A 22869-nucleotide genomic window follows, 5' to 3' on the forward strand; every position below is an offset into this window, starting at 1 on the left:
CGAGGAAAAGGGGCGGGAAAAAGGGAAGTGAGAAAGCTTGGATATTTATATCATTTGACATAATTATTATTTGATAACATGTCAACCTGTGTGTGTGTGTGTGTGTGTGTGTGTGTGTGTGTGTGTGTGCGGGGCGGGGCGGGGCGAGCTGAGGCCTAAGGGACAGTGACTGGCTGGACTGGTGGCGGTGGTGGTGTTGGGGAGGGAGGGCGATAGGGGTGTCTTGATCGGCACTGGTCAGTCTTTCCACAAACACTCTAGTGACCAATGTTTCTATATTCCTAGCAGCATTTTGTGGCGGTGGTGTTGGTGGAGACTGTGCTGGGGAATGAGGGAGAGTGGCTGGAGTGTTTTGGACGGCATTTGTCAGTCTACACACACCTAAGTGACCAGTGTTTCCATATTCCCGGCAGTTTTTTCCTGCATCAAACACCACCAAGCAGCACTAGAGAAACAGGACTACCTAAGGTGAGTACTGCGGTGCTGGTCTCGGCGTCTAGCTGGGTCGGGTGACACGGGCAGGGAGGACGCAGAACGGAGCAGGAGGGGGTGGGATAAGAGTCGGATAAAGTTATCCATCTTGAAATAGTCGGGACACACACACACACACACACACACACACACACACACACACACACACAGCCGAAATTAATCAAGAAAAAGATAAATAACCTCCAAAATAACCCAAAATAATAAGTGAGGAGGAGTGCCAGCCTTGTTTGTTTTCACCTCAGGTCGCCTCAGCCGCCATGATGATTTGTCAGAGTCTGGCCCGATTCCAATATTATTTCTTATTTCCTTAACTTATATATTTTGGCTTATAACAAGTTTTAAACTAAAACATTTTGGCTTATAACAAGTTTTAAAGTTTCCAAAAAAATTTTTGTGGGGTATTATGTTATGTTTGGAGGTGTTTTTAGGTTGTTCGGGTGTTTTGGTGGTATTAATGGCATTTTGGAGTGTCTTCGATGTAGTCGGGAGTGTATTGAAGCTATTTGTGGTGTTTTCGTTTTATTTTGGGGAAGTTTTGGTGTATGTTGGTGTGATTAGAGTTACTTTGAGATCTGAGGAATTTCGTAAGCATGTTGGCGATAGTTACTGTGGGTGTCAAGGTATAGGCAGGGTGCTTGAGGTAAGACGAAAGATTCTGGGGTGTTTTAGGGAGAGGTTGCGATGTTAGAAGGGTGTCATTGGTGTTGCGACGTGCGTTGTGATACATGAAGCTACTAGATGCAAGTGTGGGGGACGTGAGGGTTTAGAGGGGGGGGGTTTTGAGGTGTAGGGTTAGGAGCAAGGGATAATGGAGGTACTAGGCGTGAGGACGAGTAAGGGGGGGGCGACTAGAAAGGTATACAATATACCCTCCCTCTGGCCTCTGAGTGGTGGCGGTGGTGGGAAATGAAGGAATATTTCGAAGAGAAAGGAAATTAAGGAAAATATTGTAAGATCTGGTGTCTGAGCTGCTGTGGGCCTTCTGCTGGCTATGCGAGTGTGTGTGGAGGTGTTACGGGTGCGTGGCAGTGTTTGGGTGTGTGTTTTTAATATTATCGATGTGTGGCAGTGTTTTTGGGTGTGTTTTTAGTATTTTGGGTGTGTCTGTGTGGATGACGCTGTTAAAATGCATATCAGTGCTTTGGGATGTGTGTGTGTGTGTGTGTGTGTGTGTTTGTGATATTGTGTAATCATGTCTTTTGTGCGTGTAGTTCACTATCGTCTGTGTGTGTGGACGTGAATAGCTGTGTGGGTGAGTCTTTCTCTTGTTATGTAAAGAGTGTTGTAAGTACGTATTTGTCTACTGTGTATGTACATGTACGTAAAAATAACTGTGTGTGCTTGAGGTGAGTTTGTGCACGTACTGGTGTATGTACGTATAACAATGTACACGTGTGCGTTTCCAGATGCTCCCCCCACCCCCTCCCCTACTCAGTCCAGGAGGTGGGTCGGCCCTCCCCTCACCCCATCTCATCCCAATCTAATGGTAAAGTTAATTAGTTTATCTGTGTTTCTACTACTACTTTTAATTCTACTACTACTACTACTACTACTACTACTTTTACTGCTTCAACTATTGTTACCTGGAGTTAAGTGGTAGGGTTGTTAACTGGGCTGGTAATAAGTGGAAGTAACAATGGAACTGGTTTGTTTAGGGTTGTTACTTTGATTTTCCTTATTTTATCTGATGTTTATTGACGTTTTTTGTCTGTTCCTAACGTTGTCTGTGCCTTCTTAACTGTATTAATCTGCCTGTTCCTCACGCTGTCTATTCTTTACGTTGTCTATTCCTAACTTTGTATCTTCCCTTACTATTTCTTCCCTTCCTAACTGCCTGTGCCTTCTTAACTCTCCCTCTATCCACACAGGTGACAGTGCAGATGGATGAACGAGGTATGTCAGATGGAGTGAGTCTGGTACCTGCTTATGTGAAGAGTGACGTGTGTGTAGGTGACCCTGCCCTCTCCCTATCCGCCCAGGTTAGTGTGTGTGCTTTGGCTACAGTCGGACGAGGGGACGAAGGTCACCTGAATTCTCTCTCTCTCTCTCTCTCTCTCTCTCTCTCTCTCTCTCTCTCTCTCTCTCTCTCTCTGTCCAATACGCTTCATGTGTGCAAATACAAATTTTAATACACCTTTCCAAAACACATGCCTGTTTTTTTGTTTTTTTTTAATTCTGCAACGTCGTCGTCTTTTTTTTTCTCTCTTCATGCGTATACTTCCATCAACTTCCTTCCTTCCTTCCTTCCTTTCTTCCTTCTTTCCTTCCTTCCTACGTTCTTCATGAGCATTACTAACATCATGTTGCCGGAGGAAGAGAGCGGGAGTGGGAAGAGCCTTGCTTAGTTCTATCTTATTCTTCTATTCGTAGTTTATCAGTTGCATGTAGTAGTAATAGTGTAGTAGTAAAAGTAGTATAGTTTAGTGGCTCCCAAACTTTTTTTTTTTTATTGCGACCCTAAATGCAATTCTGGTTTAACCTAACCCTGCGCCCCTAGATGTGTGTGTGTGTGTGTGTGTGTGTGTGTACATATAGCGTTAATTGTCAGCCATTCTGACATGGTATACTTGTTCGCTATTTGTTCATAAATTCTGAGACAGTCTAGCGAGCATCAGAAACACTCGGAACCCTCACTTAAGATCTGGGAACCACCGTTTGCTTATATAATCTAACACGTTCTCTGGTTCCCTTGCTATCAGTGTTCTATCCATTCCTATACGTATTTCTCTTCCTCCTCCTCCTCCTCCACCCCATTAGTGCTGAGTCATTAGAGAGCTTTAAAAGAAAATCAGGCAAATTTATGGATAGTGATGATAGTTGGAAGTAGGTAGGTATGTTTTATGCAGGGACTCTCACGTGTAGGTCTGATGGCTTCTTGCTGCTTCCCTTATGTTCTTATGTTCCTCCTCCTCCTCCTCCTCCTCCTCCTCCTCGTCCTCGTCTTTGTCCTTCTCTCGTCCTTGTCCTCGTCCTTGTCCTCCTCCTCGTCCTCATCCGTCTCTTATAATTTTACGGCTCGCCTTTTAATGGTGTTGTTGCGGCGCCAAAATCAATCACTCAAGCAATCAGTCCCCAAGCAATCAATCTCTTGTTTTCATTGCCGTCCTCGCCGCCGCCAGCAGCTTCCTCCTCTTCCTCTTCCACTCGGCCGCGTCCTCTGAGAAGCACGTCGCAGAAAACAAAGCGAGGGAGTAAGACAAAACTTCCCGCCACAAAACAAAAGAACGACGCAAACCAGACCACAGAAAGCAAGCCACGTCAAGAGATTTATTTGTTGTCGCTATGAGAGAGAGAGAGAGAGAGAGAGAGAGAGGAGAGAGAGAGAGAGAGAGAGAGTCACGGTCAGTCCTGAATGCACAATAGAAGACGTGAGGGGAAGCATAATGTCCGCGAGGAGAAGGACTCAGGAATGAGTGAAGAAAGGGAGGAAAGAAAGAAGAAAAGAAGGAAGGAAGGAAGGAAAGAGATAAGATGGTTATTGAGAAGGGGAAATGAAAGTTGAGAAAAAAAGAGAGGAAGGAAATAAAAGAAATATATATATATATATATATATATATATATATATATATATATATATATATATATATATATATATATATATATATATATATATATATATATATATATATATATATATAGAGTAACATGAGGAAAATACGAATAAAGAAGAACAAGGGAATGAGGAGAGCTAATATGAGAGAGAGAGAGAGAGAGAGAGAGAGAGAGAGAGAGAGAGAGAGAGAGAGAGAGAGAGAGAGAAATATAAAAGGGAATAAAAGAAAGGAGGAGGAAGAAGCGGAGGAGGTAGATGAGGGGAGGGAATGACTCCCCCGGAGGCTGTGGGTCACACACACACACACACACACACACACACACAATGGCAATGAGGAGATGACCTTCAGAGAGAGAGAGAGAGAGAGAGAGAGAGAGTGTGTGTGTGTGTGTGTGTGTGTGTGTGTGGACAGAAAAGATAAGAGAACAAGGAAAAGAGAGAGAATATAAGGAAGAAAAAGGAGGGAAGAAAAGGAAGGAGGGAGGAAAATCCTTTTTTCTCGATATCCTGAAGGAGTCCAAGAGAGACAGAGAACAGGGAGAAAAGACAGAAGAAAAAATACAATGAAAGCGAGGAAGGAATCACTTAGGAAGAAGTACTTAAGGTAATGAATGTACAACTATTAAATTGAGTGGAAAGGATTCTCTCTCTCTCTCTCTCTCTCTCTCTCTCTCTCTCTCTCTCTCTCTCTCTCTCTCTCTCTCTCTCTCTTGAAAAGTGTAGGGGAAACAAAAATTCGGAAAAAGGGAATACAAAAATTTAAATTGGATGGGAAGATGAACGTTGTGTGTGTGTGTGTGTGTGTGTGTGTGTGTGTGTGTGTTTCGTGCAGGGATTTTCATCGTTATCACTGAAATTTTTCTAAGCGGAGTTGAGGAAGAGAAAGGGAGGAATGAAGCTGAGAAGGAGGAGGAGAAGAGGAGGAGGAGGAGAAGGAGGAGGAGGAGGCGTGCACTAATTTGTAATACGTGCAGGAGAAAACGAAGGTAAACAAGCGAAGGTCAAGAGTATGGTGTTTGTTGTGGTGAAAACTCGTTCATTTTAACTTGGCGGAGGAAACGTTTAATTTACTGCCTGTTATTTACTTACTTGTTTGGCGTTTTCTTTTTTTTCCCCTTGCTTACGTTTAAACTTTTATATCTTACTCTATTGCTTTGTTTTTAGCGGCGAGAAATCTTTTCCTCTTTTTTCCACACTCTCTCTCTCTCTCTCTCTCTCTCTCTCTCTCTCTCTCTCTCTCTCTCTCTCTCTCTCTCTCTCTCTCTCTCTCTCTCTCTCTCTGTCGCACAAAAACCATAACATATACTATATTGTAACGAACAAACTATTGTCTAATTAGTTAAGTGGTAGTTAGTTAGTTACCTGGGTATGTTACCAGTGTGTTTACATTAACGGGGAGGAAAGTGGGGAAACCAGGTTTTATATCATTCTACATTTATATTATTATTATTTATATTACAATATATGTAAAGGGAAGTTGCACATAACTATGTAGAATTACTATTAATCTACATAATATTTAAACTTTTTTTTAAATAATAAACTTGATATTTGGTAATATGTCAACTTTTGTGGCACCCGATCGAGACAAGTGGCGCCAGTCCGTGTAGGTAGATGCGTGCGTGTGGTGAGTAGGATGACGGTAGGTGGTGGTCCGGAGTGCAGCTAGTTCGGTGGGATCATATTTTGAAGCACATTTGCCCCACATGTCCATTACTCATAAAAGCCTCTAGTTACAGCTACACGAGCCTTTAGGAGTGTCTTTACGGTTCCAGTTACAGCTTAACATCTTTTCTACATTTTGTAAAGAAGAAACGGTCTTGAGGACCCGGCTAATCATGTCTGTGACCTTTGAAAATAGTCGCGGTGAGAGTGCAAAGCGTCTCTGAATACGGACACTGGTGTTTCCACATTTCCGCATCTCCTTACTTACACCACAAAACAGAACCAGAGAGGGACGACTACTTAAGGTGATTACAGCGGCCACTGACAATCTCGCCTTAGTTGACTTTACCGAGTTCATCATTACGTCTTCCATTCCTCCACCTCTTACTACTACTACTACTACTACTACGTATTATATAGAGTGATTCGCGAGTTTTCTTCGCATCTGAGTCTGCAAAATTTAGCTAGATATTGATCGTGTGAATCGTTTTAATTGATCGCCATCCTTAAGTCAAACCCACTAAGGATCACAAGAGGTGGAAGGCTGAGTGGAAAAAAGGCACGCACTGGCTTCATCACTTTGTATCTCCAGCTTACTATCCACCCCCAGTACCAAGTGACTGACTGAGTGAGTGAATGAGTGAGTGAGTGAGGAAGAGTGCGTCAAGGAAGCACTGTAGGACTAAGTTTTGGATGCGTAAAACTGTAAATGTGTGTGTGTGTGTGTGTGTGTGTGTGTGTGTGTGTGTGCGCGCGCGCGTCGTTATTCAAGGCAGCACTTCCTCTTTCGTCCTCGTCTTCCTCCTCCTCCTCCTCCTCCTCCTCCTACAGGTTAATTATATGCCCCAGGTAATTATATGGTAAGTATCGTTTGCTTAGTCTCGTTTACTTTAACTGTGAGACACCCCACCCTTTTCCTTCCTCCTCCTCCTCCTCCTCCTCCTCCTCCTCCTCCTCCTCCTCCTCCTCCTCCTCCTCCTCCTCTTCCCTTCTTTCCTGTTTTGCTTTAATTATTATGCTCATTTCCGCTTCTTGTGTATTTTCTGTTTCTATTATCTTTCGTCTTTGTTCCTAAGAGAGAGAGAGAGAGAGAGAGAGAGAGAGAGAGAGAGAGAGAGAGAGAGAGAGAGAGAGAGAGAGAGAGAGAGATTATCATTATTTACCAACACACACAGACAGACGCGCACACACACTGACACACACACACACACACACACACACACACACACACACACACACACACACACACACACACACACACACACACACACACACACACGCGTGAAAACCAAATGGAATTTTTGTAAAATATTGAGGAAAGCGATGCGGAGGCGGGAGTGGTAGTAATAGTGTTGGTGGTAGTAATAGTGGTGATTGCCGAGAAAGTGTTGCTGTTGTTGTCATTGGTGATGGTTGTGATGGTGGTAGTGATGGTGGTATGTCTGAGAGCAGTGGTATGTGTTTTCAGTCTTTAAAATTAGACAAACGTGAAATATTCATGAGATTTTTTTGTAATTAATCGTCCTAGGCTCCAGGATACACGAGTTTTCCATTAGCTCCCCGGGAAGATGCATGAACGTAGAAAAGATTGAAGAACACTGTCTTAGAGTATTAAAGTGACACATGAAATAAAATCTGAACTTCATCCTTTATTTTCCTTTACTTTTTTGTTGAGCTCGAGTACTTTTCTCTAATTATCGTTTTATTTATTTTTTTTTCATTTTACTTTTTTCCTGTCTTTCTTTCCTGTCTTTTCCCTTTCTTTTTTTTAATTGACAAAATCAGTGCACCAGTAACACGTATCAGATTTATTAGCCTCATTATGAGTGTTGGCGTCTCACTAAAGCGACGATGCAACAAAAGAGACAACATTTGAATAATTACCAACATTCACTCACACGTCGCTGTAGGGAAGAAGGGAAGAAATACTGGAAAAAGGAAAGGAAGTGAAGTAAAGAAGAGGAGAAAGGAGGAAGGGGGCTGAAAGGAAGGCAGAAGAGAGGGAAGAAAGAAATGATAGACGGGAGGAGAAGCTGCAGAGGAGGAAGGCAGAAAAGGAAGAAAGTAGGAAGGGACCGGAAGTTAAGGAAGAATTTTAGGGGTTTTGAGGTGACGAATAGCGGGAACTTTATTGCTGTGGAAGGAAGGAAGGAAGGAAGGAAGGAAGGAAGGAAAGAAGAAAAGAAAGAGGAAAAGAGAGGGATGAAGGGACTGAGGGAAAACATGAGGGAAGGAAGGAAAGTAAGAAGGAAGGAAGAGAGGAAAGCAAGTGATAATGTGATAGTTTCCTGTTTTTTTGTGCTTTTCCTCTCTCTCTCTCTCTCTCTCTCTCTCTCTCTCTCTCTCTCTCTCTCTCTCTCTCTCTCTCTCTCTCTCTCTCTCTCTCTCTCTCTCTCTCTCTCTCTCTCTCTCTCTCTCTCTCTCTCTCTCTCTCTCTCTCTCCCCTGTCTGTACCCACTCTCCCTATTACACAATCATACACACCTTGCCTGACCCACCTCGAAGACAGCATAGGTGAGAGACGCAAGACCGAAAGAAGGAAGGAAGGAAGGAAGGAAGGAAGCAAGGAAGGACAAATGCAGTGAGAATAATCCTGACAATGAGGACGAAACCAGTCAGAGAAAACTTATATATTGAGAGAAAACGAAATACAGAAACTAGATTATAAGACTCGGAAAGATTGCTTTTATTGAGACTGTGTATATCTCGAGGAAGAGAAGGAGGAGGAGGAAGGAGGAGGAGAAGATCTTTAAACCCTTCCTGTTTATCCTTCGAAGATGTGTGGAAGAGAGCCAGAGGAGGAGGAAGAGGACAAGGAAGAGGAGGGATGCACTAGTGAAGAGTGAGAGAGGGATAAGGAGGAGGAGGAGAAGAGAGAAAAGACGGAGGGCTGGAGCTCTGGGAGAGTAAGGAAAGGGAGAAAAAGCATAGAGAGTAAAGAGTGGGTGAGTGAGAGAGTGAGCAAGAGAGGGAGAAAGAAGGAAATGGAGGAAGTGAGAAAGAGGAACACTGAAAAAAAAAGAAGCGAGAATAGATAGTAGTGATAAAGGAGTGGAAGAGGAGGGAAAGAGGAAAAGAAAGAGTGGAGTGAAACAGAGGGAGAGACAGTGTGTGGTGGAGTGAAGGAAGGTAAAGAAGAGTAACTACTGTGTGTGTGTGGCTTAAAACGCTTTGCTCCCCTTACCACGACTGTTTTTCAAAAGCCACAGAGATGATTACCCAGGTTCTCACGAGCGTTTCCCCCCCCCCCCCCCCCCGTTAATAATGTAGAAATCTTATTAAAGTGTCACTAGAACAGTAAATAATAGTCTTAAATAACCCGTGCCACTTCAATTAGAGCCTTTTGATATAGTGGAGGAGGTGCGGAGTTAAAAGCATTTCAGAATATGGTCATGTGCGTGCGTGTGTGTGTGTGTGTGTGTGTGTGTAAAAATGTGGAGGAGAGAGAGAAAGGAGTGCGTTGTGAGGAGACTTTCCTTGACCTCTCTGTGGAAGATTTAGATAGTGTGTCGTGTGGGTGTGAGTGTGTGTGGGTGTTGAGAGCCGCCTGTGGGTGTTGAGAGCCGCCTGTGGGTGTGTCTGCTGGTCCTCTCTTTACTGCGCCCCTGTGGGGTTTGTTTCTATTACTCCTCTCCTCTTCCTTCTCTCTTTCTCTTTTCTTTTTCTTCCGTCTCTATTTTTCGCTCGTTCTTTTTTTTTCAGTTTCTCTTTTTTCTTCTGTTTTTTACTTATTATCATTATTATTATTATTAATATTATTATTATTATTATTATTATTATTATTAATTATTATTATTATTATTTTCCGTTTGTTGTTGTTGTTGTTGTTGTTTTCTTCTCCTCCTCCTCCTCCTCCTTCTTCTTCGTCTTATTATTGTTATTATTATTATTATTATTATTATTATTATTATTATTATTATTATTATTATTAGTTGTACGTAGTAGTAGTAATAGTAGTAGTAGTTGTTGTATGTAGTAGTAGTAATTGTTGGGTATATCTATTTCTCCTTTTCTTTTTATCACTTTTTTTTTCCTTTTATATTTCCCTCTATTTCTCCATTCCCCTGTTTCCTTCTTGATTGTCTCTTTTATCTCCTTTTTCTTAATTTCATCCCCTTATTGTTCTTTGCTTTTGTTTAGCTTTACTTTTCTCTAATTACCCGTTTTCTTTCTTTGTTTCTTCTTTTCTATCTCTCTTTTCTCTGCTTTCTATTAAGGTGTCTCTTTTTTCTTAATTGTCTTTCTCATCTCTCGTTTTGACCTTTTCTTTCTTTCTCTTCGTCTTTCATTCTTTCTCCGTTTCTTATTTTGATGTCTATTATCTCCTAATTGTCTATTTTTCTCTCGGTTTGTTTAGCTTTTTGTCTTTCTTCCTTTCTCTGTATTTTATTTAGACGTCTCGCTCTCTCTTCTAATTATCGTGTTTTTCTCTCGTTTTAGTCTTTTCTTTCATTCTTTCTCTTTGCTTTTATACCTTTATCTGCTCGTCTGGTTATCGTCCTCTGCATCATCCTCTCGTGTTAATTTTTTTGTACTTCTCTCCTCTTTCCTCCCTCTTATCATTCCTATGTTCTATCTATTCTCTTTTCTATCATCTCTTTTTTCTTATCGTATCTTTGTTCTCCTTCATTCCTCTTTGTTCTCTCCACCTTCTGTTTGTCAGCGGTAGAACAACACTTCCCTCGTCTTCTTCCTCCTCCTCCTCCTCCTCCTCCTCCTCCTCCTCCTCCTCCTCCTCCTCCTCCTCCTCTTCCTCCTCCTCCTCCTCCTCCTCCTCCTTCACCATCGTGAGTGGGGTAGAGATTTTGAGAGGAAGATAATAAATGTTTAATTCGGACGTTGTCTTGTAATTACAGTAATGACTAAACAAGATTATATACACTAGTCTCTCTCTCTCTCTCTCTCTCTCTCTCTCTCTCTCTCTCTCTCTCTCTCTCTCTCTCTCTCTCTCTCTCTCTCTCTCTCTCTCTCTCTCTCTCTCTCTCTCTCTCTCTCTCTCTCTCATTACTGGAAGAGAACAACACCTTTTTTTTTTCATAACTTGGAAAGCTTCATCTGCTTTGTAGGGAATTTTGCTGATGACATTTGCACCTCTTCCTTCTTTCCCTCCTTCCTTCACTCTTTCCCTCCTTCTCTCTTCCATTCGTCCATTCTTTTTTTTTGTTTAGGGATTTCCATTGCTTCTTTCATATTTACATATTTTGATCTATTTCCTAATTATTTCTTTTCCAGTGTTTCTTCAGTTTTTTTTTTTTTTTCCTTCTTTCCTTTCCCATTTTCGTGTTTGTTTTATGTTTATTTTTTTGCTATTCTTGCCGTTTTCTTTATTCTTTTCTTCTTTCCTTCATCCCCACATCGTTTTTTTTTTCTCTCTCTCTCTCTTTGTTCCTTTCTTTCTTTTCACTGGCATACGGAAGGAAGGAAGGAAGGAAGGAAGGAAGGAAGGAATAATTAATGAATGAGCGAATGAAAGAGGGAAGGAAGAAAAGGAGGAAAAAGAGTAGTAAATGAGGAGGTGGTGGTGGTGGTAGTGGAGATGGAGCTGGTTGTGGAGGAAAAGGAACAGGAAGACAAGAATGAAGACGAGGAGGAGAGGAAGAGGAAGAGGAGGAGGAGGATGAAGACGAGGAGGAGGAGGAAGACGAGGAGGAGAGGCTTTTGACAGCATAGGACAGTCGCTGCTATGAAAGGCAACTTTCGTTATGTGTCTAGGTTGCATTATACTTTACAATGGGGCTGTGGACGTGGGACCCTCGTGGCCAGCCTGGTAAACCTGTTGATTCTTCGGCGCTGCAAGGTAAATAGGAGAGGCACAAGGCAAGGGATAGAGGCAGGGGCAGATGTTGCCTGTCTTCTGTTTAGTCACACCCGCCCATTTGTACTGACGACTGACAAAATATGAAAACTACAGGTCCATAAAAGAGCTTAGCTTCAGTGGACCCCGACCTGTAAATATGTATTATGTTGATTATTCTCATTAAATGTAAGTGTAAGCTACGTAATAGAGATATATATAAAGGTAAATACATATCATGTTATATTTTAATAGTATAGTTTATCTTATATATATATATATATATATATATATATATATATATATATATATATATATATATATATATATATATATATATATATATATATATATATATATATATATATATATATATTAATTTTTTTTTTCGAATATTTGTATTGATATTCTTATTAACCACATTGTGGGTGTGTGTGTGCAGCAAGGCCTGGTTTACTTTATTTCCAGTATGACAGTTTTCGGTCGTGAATAAATAAAAACAGATAATACTTATAAATTAAATCGAACTAAAATGTTTTTAATCTGGACTACTTTTCGTAATAATGAGGGGTGGAGGAAGAAGGGGAAGGAAATAATACTAGCCTCAGAAATATATATATTGATTTTTATTCACCTTTTCTCATCAATATTGCAGAAGCTTGAGAGGAATAGATTGCATTAAATTGCGAAATGTGAAGCTTAACGAGAAGATTCTTCTTTTTCTTTTTTCCTCCTCTTCCATTTTAACACCTCCTCTCCTCCTCTTCCTTTTAACACTAGGAAACAAACACTCATCCTTTCCCCCCTTCTAATGTTTCCCTGGGGACCCTTGCTCATATAACCTGTTCAAGCAGCCTCTTCCTTTACAGCTAATAAAAAAACATTTCAATACAAAAATGCAAGCCGGCGAGGTGTGTAGGTACGATAGTTTCATACATTATAACGAGATGCTGTTTATAGACAATAAATTTCGTTCTCTTCTCCCATTAAATTCTTTACAGTTTATGAGTTCCATCTTGAGAAGAGAGAGCGAGAAAGGTTGGAGAAAAAAAGGTAGCAATAACACACTTGAGTTCGCTTCACGTAATTGAGTATTTGTCTGCCAGAGAACAAAGAAGAACTTTCAGAGGTTAATAGAGATGGTCGTAGAGACATGTGCTGAGGATGTTGCAAAAAGTTAAACATTATTAAGAAATTAAAAACTTTTATTGATTTGCAGAAATAGCGTAGTTATTCTTTCAACGTGGAGAGCTACGTTTCTTTGAAATGAAGGCAGGCAACAATATCAGGTTTGACCAGTAGTGAACATATGAAGTCTTGGTGAGTGTCAGACATCTGGTACTCAGAATAAAGGAAGAAATGGTAATTCTGTGCAACAGTTATTGACCATTTTGGGACAAAGTTCTAACCTCCAAGTACTTTCATCCATTCTCCCTAATACCCCATTGCAGAGGCCCCGTTCCCCACGTCACTAACCTAACATATACCATTAAATTTTTCATTTCCTAACCTTGGTATTACTCTCAGGAAAATAGTTTTCTTTACCTATATATGTACCTATATAGTATTCTGCAATTTGTTTAACTCGATTCTCCTTCATAGTGCATAGTCTGTAGATATCATTCCCCAAAAAATAAATATATGACAATAGCACCAACATGGGAGGCAGGCTTTTCATAGACTTATGATTGTTACTTGTTTCAGTGAAGGTAGAAAAACAACCAGTTGAGTGGCGATGGATGAAGAGAAAGGAAGATGTAAATCTGCAGACTCAGTAATTGCAACATCAGTGTTAATACTTATAAGTTCTGTTCTTTTGGCCTTCAGATCATGATTCACCAAGGTAAAGATCAGTGGCTTCACCTTCGTCATATCAGCCACTACATAATAAAAAAAAAAAAGTAAATATTTATATTCGGTGTCAGAGCATGAAAAAAGTGGCATGGAGAAGTCTGCTCCGAATTTTCTGGTTAAAGTTATGCATCCTTGCCTTACTAATGCAATATGTGTCATTTTACTTGCAGTGTGGATTACTTAAGTCTGACAGCTTTTACTCTGATTATATATATATATATATATATATATATATATATATATATATATATATATATATATATATATATATATATATATATATATATATATATATATATATATATATATATATATATATATATATTTTTTCTTTTTTTTTTTTCTTTTTCTTTTCAAATATGTTAGTCACTCATGTAGTATTTAAAATTATATAATTGGTGGTTTCACATATATTTAAGAGTGTCATAATGAGCTTGACCACAGGATGGAAAGATGCTGGAGAGAAATAGACCTGCACTCAACTTATTCCGGTGGATCTTTGACTATAATTATATGCTGCTGCTGCTGCTCGTCCTTGGCAAAGCAGGGAAGAAGATACCTAATAAGACCTATTGTTTGAATCATCACATTGTAACACCCTTGGCTCTGTGTGTGTGTGTGTGTGTGTGTCTCATCATGCATATGGCGGTATTTAGACCTATTTTTTTTCTTCTTTTTCTGCTTCTTGTTGTTGTTCTCTTCTCATATTCAGTAGACATCATTCTCTCTCTCTCTCTCTCTCTCTCTCTCTCTCTCTCTCTCTCTCTCTCTCTCTCTCTCTCTCTCTCATAACAGACGTAACAAGTATATAGTATACATATAAGTATGTACCTGCGTGTGATGCCAGTGGGCGACAATAGCGGGGAGGAAGGAGAGGAAGCCACGAGTTATATTTGGGAATGAGGTGGGCAGTGGGGAAGCCAGCAGGAGTTAAGTCACGTAGGGCGTTAGAGTGGGGAAGCGAGGAGGTATATTACTTAAGGGATGGGGAAAGGGGAGTGAGAAAGTTAGGATATTTATATTATTTGACGTATTGTTTGATAACATGTCAACGTGTGTGTGTGTGTGTGTGGCTGAGGACCTTGGGTGGAGACAGTGACGGCTGGAATGGTGGCGGTGGTGGTAGCGCTGGGGAGTGAGGGAGGGCGGCTGGAATGTTTTCGTCGGTACTAGTCAGTCTTGTCACACACATTCTAGTGACAAGTGTTTATAATTATATTCCCGGGAGCTTTTTGTGGCGATGGTGGCGGTGGTGGCGCTGGGGAGGGAAGGAAGGTGGCTGGAATGTTTTGGTAGTTGGTCGACACTGATCAGTCTTGCCAAACACACTCTAGTGACCATTGTCTCCATATTTCCGGCACCTTCTTCCTGCATCAAGCACCACCAAGCAGCACTATAAGGTGAGTATACTGGTGCCAACCTTGCCTCAGTCAGTCTTACAGCCTTCACCATAACTCTCTCCTCCTCCAACGTGCTGTAGTGTCTTTTAGTTGTTTATGTATTTAACCAGTGTTATTCGTTATTTGGGTATTTTTGAGATTATTGGTTTATTTTAAGATTTTCCTTATGTCTGAGTCTGGAAACTTCTGAAAATTTAGCTAAATATTGAATGGTCGTCAATGTGTAAACAACCTGTCAGCTGAGGTAGAGGCAGGTCACACACACACACACACACACACACACACACACACACACACACACACACACACACACACACACACACACACACACACACACACACAGTCAATATCAATTACCTTCAAAATAGCCCAAATAATAAGTGAGGAGTGACAGCCATGTTTGTTTTTACCCGAGATCCTTGCAGCCGCCATGATGGTTTGTCAGAGTCTGGCCCGATTCCAGTATTATTTCTATTTTCTTAACTTGGATGTTTTTGGCTTACAAGTAAGATTTTATGGTTTCTAAAAAATATTTAGTGATGTTGTAAGTATTTTCCATACCTGTGTTAGGGGAAATAGGTTTATTATGAGGTTATTTGTGTCTAAATAACCGTTGTTTTTTTTATCGTTATATAGTTTTTTTTTTTTTTTTTTAGCATCTGGTTAAGATTTTATTGCTTCTAAAAATGGCTTGCTTGTTTTTTAAGTGTGTTGTATTCTTCTTCAGGTAAATATGTGGACTTTTAGTGATTTATAAGAATGTTAAAAACTCGAAAAAGTGATGTACTGTATTTTTTTTTTTTTTTCAGCTGCAAGCAAACTTTTGATTGTTTGTAAGAATAGTTCAGATTCTTTCAAGTGTCTTCCATTCGTGATAAATCAGATTTGTGGACTGTAGAATTTTTTTTTCTTTTTTATTGTGTTTGTTCCAATAATTTTTCAATTAGTTATTTAAAAAAATCTTTATTATTACTGAGACTTGGAATATTTTTATATTCCTGGTACTAGTTAAAGTGCATTGCCTTTCATAATATATAAGATATTCCAGCCTAGCTCAGTTTTTTTGCGATGGGTCAATTTCAAAATAAATACGTTGCATACGTAAATTTAGCAGGTCACGTCATTAACTGAGCTGTGACGTCATCAGGGACACGTGACTCGCTTTGCTCGAGTCCCTTTTTGTTAATATTTAACGTAAATTAGAGAGTTTTAAGGTGTTTCCAGCTGTTTCTAAACTCATGCGTGTAGATATGAGTAAGAGGAGAAAGAAAATAAGAGAAATAGAAGATGAGGAAAAAGAAAGAAGAAATGGAGGAGAAGCCAAACAGGAAAATGCTAAGACTTAGCTTAGTTTCCTTGCTGCCCTGTCTTTCTTTGTAATGTTTAATGTATTTTGGTGTGTTTTGGTTTTACTTGAACGTTTTAAGTGTGCTAGGTGTGCATTGAGGGATGCTGTGGAGTGTTTTGAGTGTGTTCTGGTATTTTAATGTATTTTGGGTTTGTATTAGGTGTTATAAGTGTATTTTGGATGTATTTTGGGTGTGTTAAGTGTTTTGGAGGTGTTTGAATGTGATTGTAGGTTGTTTTGGGACTATTAGGGTATGTCTGGAGGTGTTTTATTGTAACAATAAAAATGTAACAATAAAAAAATGAAGAACACATACCTACCAGTATCCATCTATGTATCTATCTAATATTCATTCAAAGCTCTCTATTGACTCGGCATTATCACACGTGTTGCACTGAGGGATGGTTTTAGCGAAATTGATGTAGATGGAAATGAAGTATGGACAAGGACGGTGGGTATTTTATTAGTGCACGGGGCTGGCAGTGAAAGTAGGGAAAGGACAAGGAAGTCATACAAAAACCATACGGATCAAATATTTGAATACCTGTTAATTTTATTGGATTTTTGTTGCCTTTGGCCAGTGTGCCTTCTACATAATAATAATAATAATAATAATAATAATAATAATAATAATAATACACAGGAATTATGGAAACAGTCTTAACTTATTTCCAGACACTAGCCATTTATTTCTAGGCAAAATATGATGCTTTTTGAAATAGTGATCAGTAGTGAAACTAATGAACTGAAGGAATCTAACTTAACCTAGCTCGAAGATCAAAATTCTTCAATATCATCCCAATACATACATAGTTATGAAAAAAAAATATCCCTGTAGTGAGACCAAGGCTATTATAGTGTACGTTACGTTCCCTGAAGTGAGACTGTCCTAGGAGGTCTTAGAGCGAGAGAGGGGGAGAGGTGGGCTGCGGGAGCCAGGCGGGCAGCAGCCGACAATCTTTACAGCTGATGCTGATCTCTTCTTGCTTTTTACCCTCCTCCCCTTCACCATGTCCAGGATTCTCTGTCGGGCCGACCTGTTCTCAGCCCTCAAGTCCTTCTGCAAGAACTACGGTGTGGCAGGGGTGAGCACAAAGGCAAGGGAAGGGGCCTGTGTGTCCCTATTAACCTTGCTTAATAACAATATATGATAGGATTGATACTTTATGATCTTTCACCTTTTTTATCCCGCGTGTTTATACATTAGGGAAGTAATTATCTTCTGTTAATTTGTTTAGCCTTGTGTCTTATGTAACATTGAAAGCAGATATTTTTATCGTAATCTTTTATATATAACCAAGGTTTTCTCAATAATCTCCTATCTTTTTTCTAGCAAACTCTTGGGAAGTCTCAGTATCTGGAGGTAGGGAGATAGCAAAAGACTTCATGCATGTCACGGCCTCTCATTATCATTGTTAATGTGCTCTCTTTACTCTCTCCTTAACCATCCTGTTTTTACCGTGCACTTCTCTTCCGGGGAAAGTGTTTAACATTGTGGCCTTGAAATACATGTACAGTTAAGTTTACTCACTGACCAGCACCAGCATGCGCCCCACACCAGATGTAATAGAGGCTGATGGCAGTGCTGTTTCTGTGAGTGTTGTGATAATGTACCAATAGTATTGATGTGTAAAGCTTAGGGCATGATAGGCTAAGTTTAATTTTGGTTATGGTTGGGATTAATTAGATTGAGAAGTGAGGTGTGGTGAGCACCAGTATGCACTTCACACCTACTGGCAGTGCCTTATCTGTGAGTGTTGTGTGGTTTCCTGATACTGATTAGTTATCATGTTATTAAGGTGCAAGATTAGCATATGTCAGATTTGGTTGTTTGGTTGAAACTTTGGTATGAATAGTGGCAAGACAACTCAAGGCCAATTAAAATCCATTCAGGTTTCAGTGATCATCTTTCTTTGATCATAACATGATGGATTTCACTCACATCTACTCAGTAGGTAAACTAAAAAGAAATTGCATGGAAACCCTTGTAGTACAAGTATAAGCTGAGTTATTCTGGTGGCTGAGACAACTGACACACACACACAGATCCGAGGGTCCCAGCATACCCTGCCGCCCTACCCAAGGAAGGTAAAGATCGTGGAGGTGGGACCCAGGGATGGCTTGCAGAATGAGAAGACTTTGGTGCCCACGGACGTGAAGATAGAGCTGATCAACAAGTTGGCGAGAGCTGGACATCGGGCAGTGGAAGTGACCAGGTCAGTGAGTGGGTCACATAAGCAAGGGAGACATTAAGTTCTATTATCTCACTGGTCTGGGCATCCCAGGAAGACAACTAAGAGGGCTGTTACTGTCTTGTGTCTTAAATCATGCAGTGGAATTTGATGTCAAGACCACTGCACATTTTTTTAAGACTTTGGATTCTAAAGACAAGAGAGCTGAAGTGGTTCCATGTACTTCATGTGCATTAAGCTGGCTCTGACTCCAGATATGAATCTTAGATCATTTCAGACTGATGGGATCAAACAACCAAAACAGTAAGGTTCTGATGCCTGGGATACTTAGATGGTAAATAAACCTAACACTGTGTGCAAAATATCAAACATTATCTCCTCTTTAGGAATTACCAACCTGTCACAAATATTTTTGCTTTCAGTTTTGTCTCACCAAAGTGGGTGCCTCAGATGGCTGACCATATGGAGGTGATGCAGGGAATTCAGCGCCTCAGTGGGGTGTCGTACCCTGTGCTGACACCAAACCTGAAGGGATTTGAGGCAGCGGTGAGGACAGCGTCTAAGCTATTCTTGTGTAGTCTTGTTTCCATAGCTATATTTACTCAAATTTTTTTTCAGTTGATGTATATACCTAACTGCTTCTTCCTCTTCTAGTTCTCTGATTCAAATATCTATACTTGCATATACGAGACATACTGTACTGTGTATGCTGTGCCTTAGGAAAATATGCCTCAGTTCACAAAATAATTAACCTTATGTCATGTAATAATCCTGAAGCATTTATTTTCCAAATTTTTCATTGTGTCAAGAAGAAAATGGTACAGTTTCAGGCAGGATGTGAGGAAGTGGCCATCTTCGGGGCTGCCTCAGAGTCCTTCAGCCAGAAGAACATTAACTGCAGCATCATGGAATCTCTGGAACGCTTTGAGGCAGTGGTGGAGGCAGCCAAGGCAAGAGGTGTAAGGGTGAGGGGCTACGTCTCTTGTGTATGTGGCTGCCCCTATGAGGGACCTGTCGACCCCAGGACTGTGGCTCAGGTATGGACAGTTTTCTTCATGTTTTATAAAGTGTTTTGCCTTCTTTACTAATTTATTGACTTGTTTTATGTACATGGCTTGGAACTTTAGCAACATTATTTGTGAATTTGAGGTACTCATTAGCATTATAAATATACATGTCTGGATCGTTTAAGTTCTGCACCAGTGTATAACTATTTATTTATCAGTCACTGGAGACCTTATTGAGGAATGTCACAAGATATATTTGGTGGGCCACAAGATCAACCACAAACCAAGTCATGGGCTGTATCTTGCCCATTGCTGTCTTAGACCTTGAATTGAGATGCCAGACTCATCCCAGGTGTTCCCTTCCTCAGGTTGCCCACACTATGTATGAGATGGGATGCTACGAGATCTCCCTTGGGGATACCATTGGAGTGGGCACCCCTGGCAGCATCCGTCACATGTTAGAGGAAGTGCTGAAAGTGTTGCCAGCAGATGTGTTGGCAATACACTGTCATGACACCTATGGCCAGGCGCTGCCCAATATTCTGACAGCACTTCAGGTGGGTGCTAGACTCAACTAATGTAATGACCTACATATATATTTACTGAATTAAGCTTGTTACACATTCCAATGCATGTACATCTCTCCACCTGTCAGGTCTCCTGGCTGTTTCTTCCTAACATTTTGCGTGAATGTAGTTATGTTCTTAGAGGATCATATAATGATGCCAGTTTTCAGAAGTGTGGAAGACTGTTTTCTTCTCAGAATATACTAGACACTCTCCTTTATTGTTAGTTTTGAGGGGAATGAGGCAGTGTTAGCTATCACACACATGTTAGGTGATGTTAGATGCTTTGTTGCTCAAACTCTATAATGGTGATATCAGTTATCATGAGTGTACAATGGAGCCTCCATTTCCTTGTCCTCAGATGGGTGTGAGTGTGGTGGATGCCTCCGTGGCTGGCTTAGGAGGATGCCCCTATGCCAAGGGGGCCTCAGGGAATGTAGCAACAGAAGATGTGGTCTACATGCTCAACGGTCTTCAGATAGAGACTGGAGTGGACCTCGACAAATTGATTGAGGCTGGTAACTATATCTGTAAGGTGCTCAACAGGCAGAACATGAGCAAGGTAAGCTGTGCCAAGACCAAGGGAGGCTGAGTTATGTCTTTATGAATAGGACCTACTTTTCATCATCATCATCAGCATCATCATTTATCATAGCTTTCACCTTATTGCAATGTCCAAGACATAGAGGAATTAATTTGGATTTAGCTGTATCTAAAAACAAAAGTGGGGATCAGATTTTAACTTGACAGGTACAAGACATTTTCTGTTATCAATTGAGCAACAAAGGAGTGTACTAACTTGTTGTCTGCTGGATAACTACCTATATTGTATTGATGGGAAAAGGTGCTGTATGTGCTAAAATATTTGTGACAGCAGAAAAGGATGTACTCGTATAGTATTAGTTGAATTTTTATTTTGTTTTTTGTTTTATTGGTACATGCTCATGTCTTGTTGAAACTGCAGCTCAACCTCTAATGTTGTAGTTGTATAGACATGTCAAGCTGCATCTCAAGTCATTTAGGTTTGTATGATTTCAACCCCATTCTGCATTATTAATCTTCATCATCATATCACAAAGTTAGTGGGTTGTTTTGTGTTTGTCTGTGATACATGAGATAGTGGTATAGAGTAGTATGTAATTTTACTCCTGAAAGAGGCTTCTTGGGTGTTATTAGAGGATATTACCAAGGAATTTGTCAGGAAATGGGTCACAGATGTGTTGCATGTTGCCAATGGTTGCAGAAGTCATGCAAGTGGTCACACACATCCACATACACAAAAGAAGATGCCTGATGTTAGGTGTTTATGTATGTTCCAAAATATTTTTTAAATTTATACATTTTAAAAGACTTCAGATAATGCACTATCATATTCATGGATATTTTGATGAATTTAAGCACCTTTAGAATGCACTTACTTACTTATGTTGCACTAAACAGAAAAATAGTATTTAAAAAAATCTATTATTCTGTGAATTAGTAACTAACATTTAGTACTTTTCAACATCAGTATTTTAACTGTATGGTTATATATGTAGATCTAAACATTGTAATCATGTGGTTACAGAACATTTAGATTTGTTTTGTCATGAGCTGAGGCTTAAAAGCTTGTGTCATGCACTGTACAAACCAGACAAACTTAAGGAACCATTTTTATGTTTTCACCCACACCATCACATCACCATGTTCTCCACCAGTCTTGTGAAGCAAGCTGTATGGAGAACACACACAACCTCCCTCCACTCCCTTAGTGTTCCTTTGGATGAAATTGAACCTTATATACTTTTATAGTGTTTATTTAATGACACAAGTATGTAATATCCCACATTCACCTCATTTAGCATTTTTCCTCAATCTGAAGTCCTCATGTGCTGAGAATCTGTCTGCTCTCAGATTTTGTAAGTAGATTCTCAGCTTATTGAAGGATTTGAGATTGAGTGAAAACAAAGCATAGTAGAAGTGAGTGTGGTAATATTACTAACAATCATTATTTTATCCAGTTGAGGTGTAGAGGCACACAAAAATGTAGTGATTCAACTAATTTAGTCCCTAGTGATGTGTGAGGTGTTGTTGGTTTAATCCACCACTCTGCTGTACCAGTAGAGTTGTAGTGTAGGAAAGAGCACTGATGTTATAAAGTAATACTGTACTTTGGATTCAAATAGTACTGTAGTTTCTTGCCAAATTTAGGACTGAAATTAGTGGAGGATAAGTGAGATGTTTGGAAATGCCTAAGAGATGCAATGCCTTGTCTCTGCTATATGGTCAGGTATATTTTGAACTATAAATGAACTGTGCATTATTATAAGCCAGAGCAAAATAATGTGAAATTTTATATATATATATATATATATATATATATATATATATATATATATATATATATATATATATATATATATATATATATATATATATATATATATATATAATCAAAGGTGTTTTCAATGAAGCCATGATGAATTTTAACCCTAGGACTCCTAGTGACAATGTGAAGCTTATTAGGTAATTGGATTAACCTTAAATAAATAATGAAAAATAGTAAATATCTAAACATCAAAATGCCTAAACTATCCATTACTCCTTTTGCTATCAGTGGTACCTTTCAGAGTCCTATTTAACAATAGCACCAGAACACTTTTTTAAGCTAAAGAACCCATATTATCTAAAAGGTTAAAGTACAGCTTTGTGTGTGTCCTCTGTGGAGACATGTAGGTAAGGTTATGAGAGGGAAGATCAGGAGGAGGGTATGGTGAAGTACTGCCTAGCTCTCACTGTTACCAAAGGATCACCCTGAACCAAGAGCCTGGTCATTAGTGTGGAATGCAGTGTTAAGCTGGCTGAAGCTTATTGTTATTGTAGACTGACGTTGATCAGGAACTAAGTAATGATGTTCTTGGTCATTGTTCACTAGATGTGTGATTTACATAAGTGTGACTGTATTTTGGATCTGAACTGGTTATATTTTTACATTAAAATGTGAATTAAGCTTCATATA

General features: G+C 39.8%; 1 protein-coding gene across 6 annotated transcripts; it reads left to right on the forward strand.

The window, feature by feature from the left end:
* Positions 1 to 291: 291 nt before the first annotated feature.
* On the forward strand, positions 292 to 22865 carry LOC135102867 (hydroxymethylglutaryl-CoA lyase, mitochondrial-like). 6 transcript variants are annotated; one of them, XM_064008461.1, is made up of 7 exons: positions 292 to 468; positions 2361 to 2471; positions 18153 to 18322; positions 18721 to 18844; positions 19123 to 19335; positions 19674 to 19862; positions 20233 to 22865. In XM_064008461.1, the coding sequence occupies exons 2-7, from the start codon at positions 2373 to 2375 to the stop codon at positions 20461 to 20463; spliced, it is 1026 nt and encodes a 341-aa protein (XP_063864531.1). In that variant the 5' UTR covers positions 292 to 468; positions 2361 to 2372; the 3' UTR covers positions 20464 to 22865. The 6 variants fall into 6 exon arrangements, with proteins under 6 accessions (XP_063864531.1, XP_063864526.1, XP_063864527.1 ...); XM_064008456.1 differs by lacking the exon at positions 292 to 468 and adding an exon at positions 1862 to 1978; XM_064008457.1 differs by lacking the exons at positions 292 to 468; positions 2361 to 2471 and adding exons at positions 16989 to 17191; positions 17440 to 17469.
* The last annotated feature ends 4 nt before the right edge of the window (positions 22866 to 22869 follow it).

The sequence above is a fragment of the Scylla paramamosain genome, chromosome 8 (assembly GCF_035594125.1).
Source record: "Scylla paramamosain isolate STU-SP2022 chromosome 8, ASM3559412v1, whole genome shotgun sequence".
In the NCBI taxonomy this organism is placed as follows: Eukaryota; Metazoa; Arthropoda; class Malacostraca; order Decapoda; family Portunidae; genus Scylla; species Scylla paramamosain.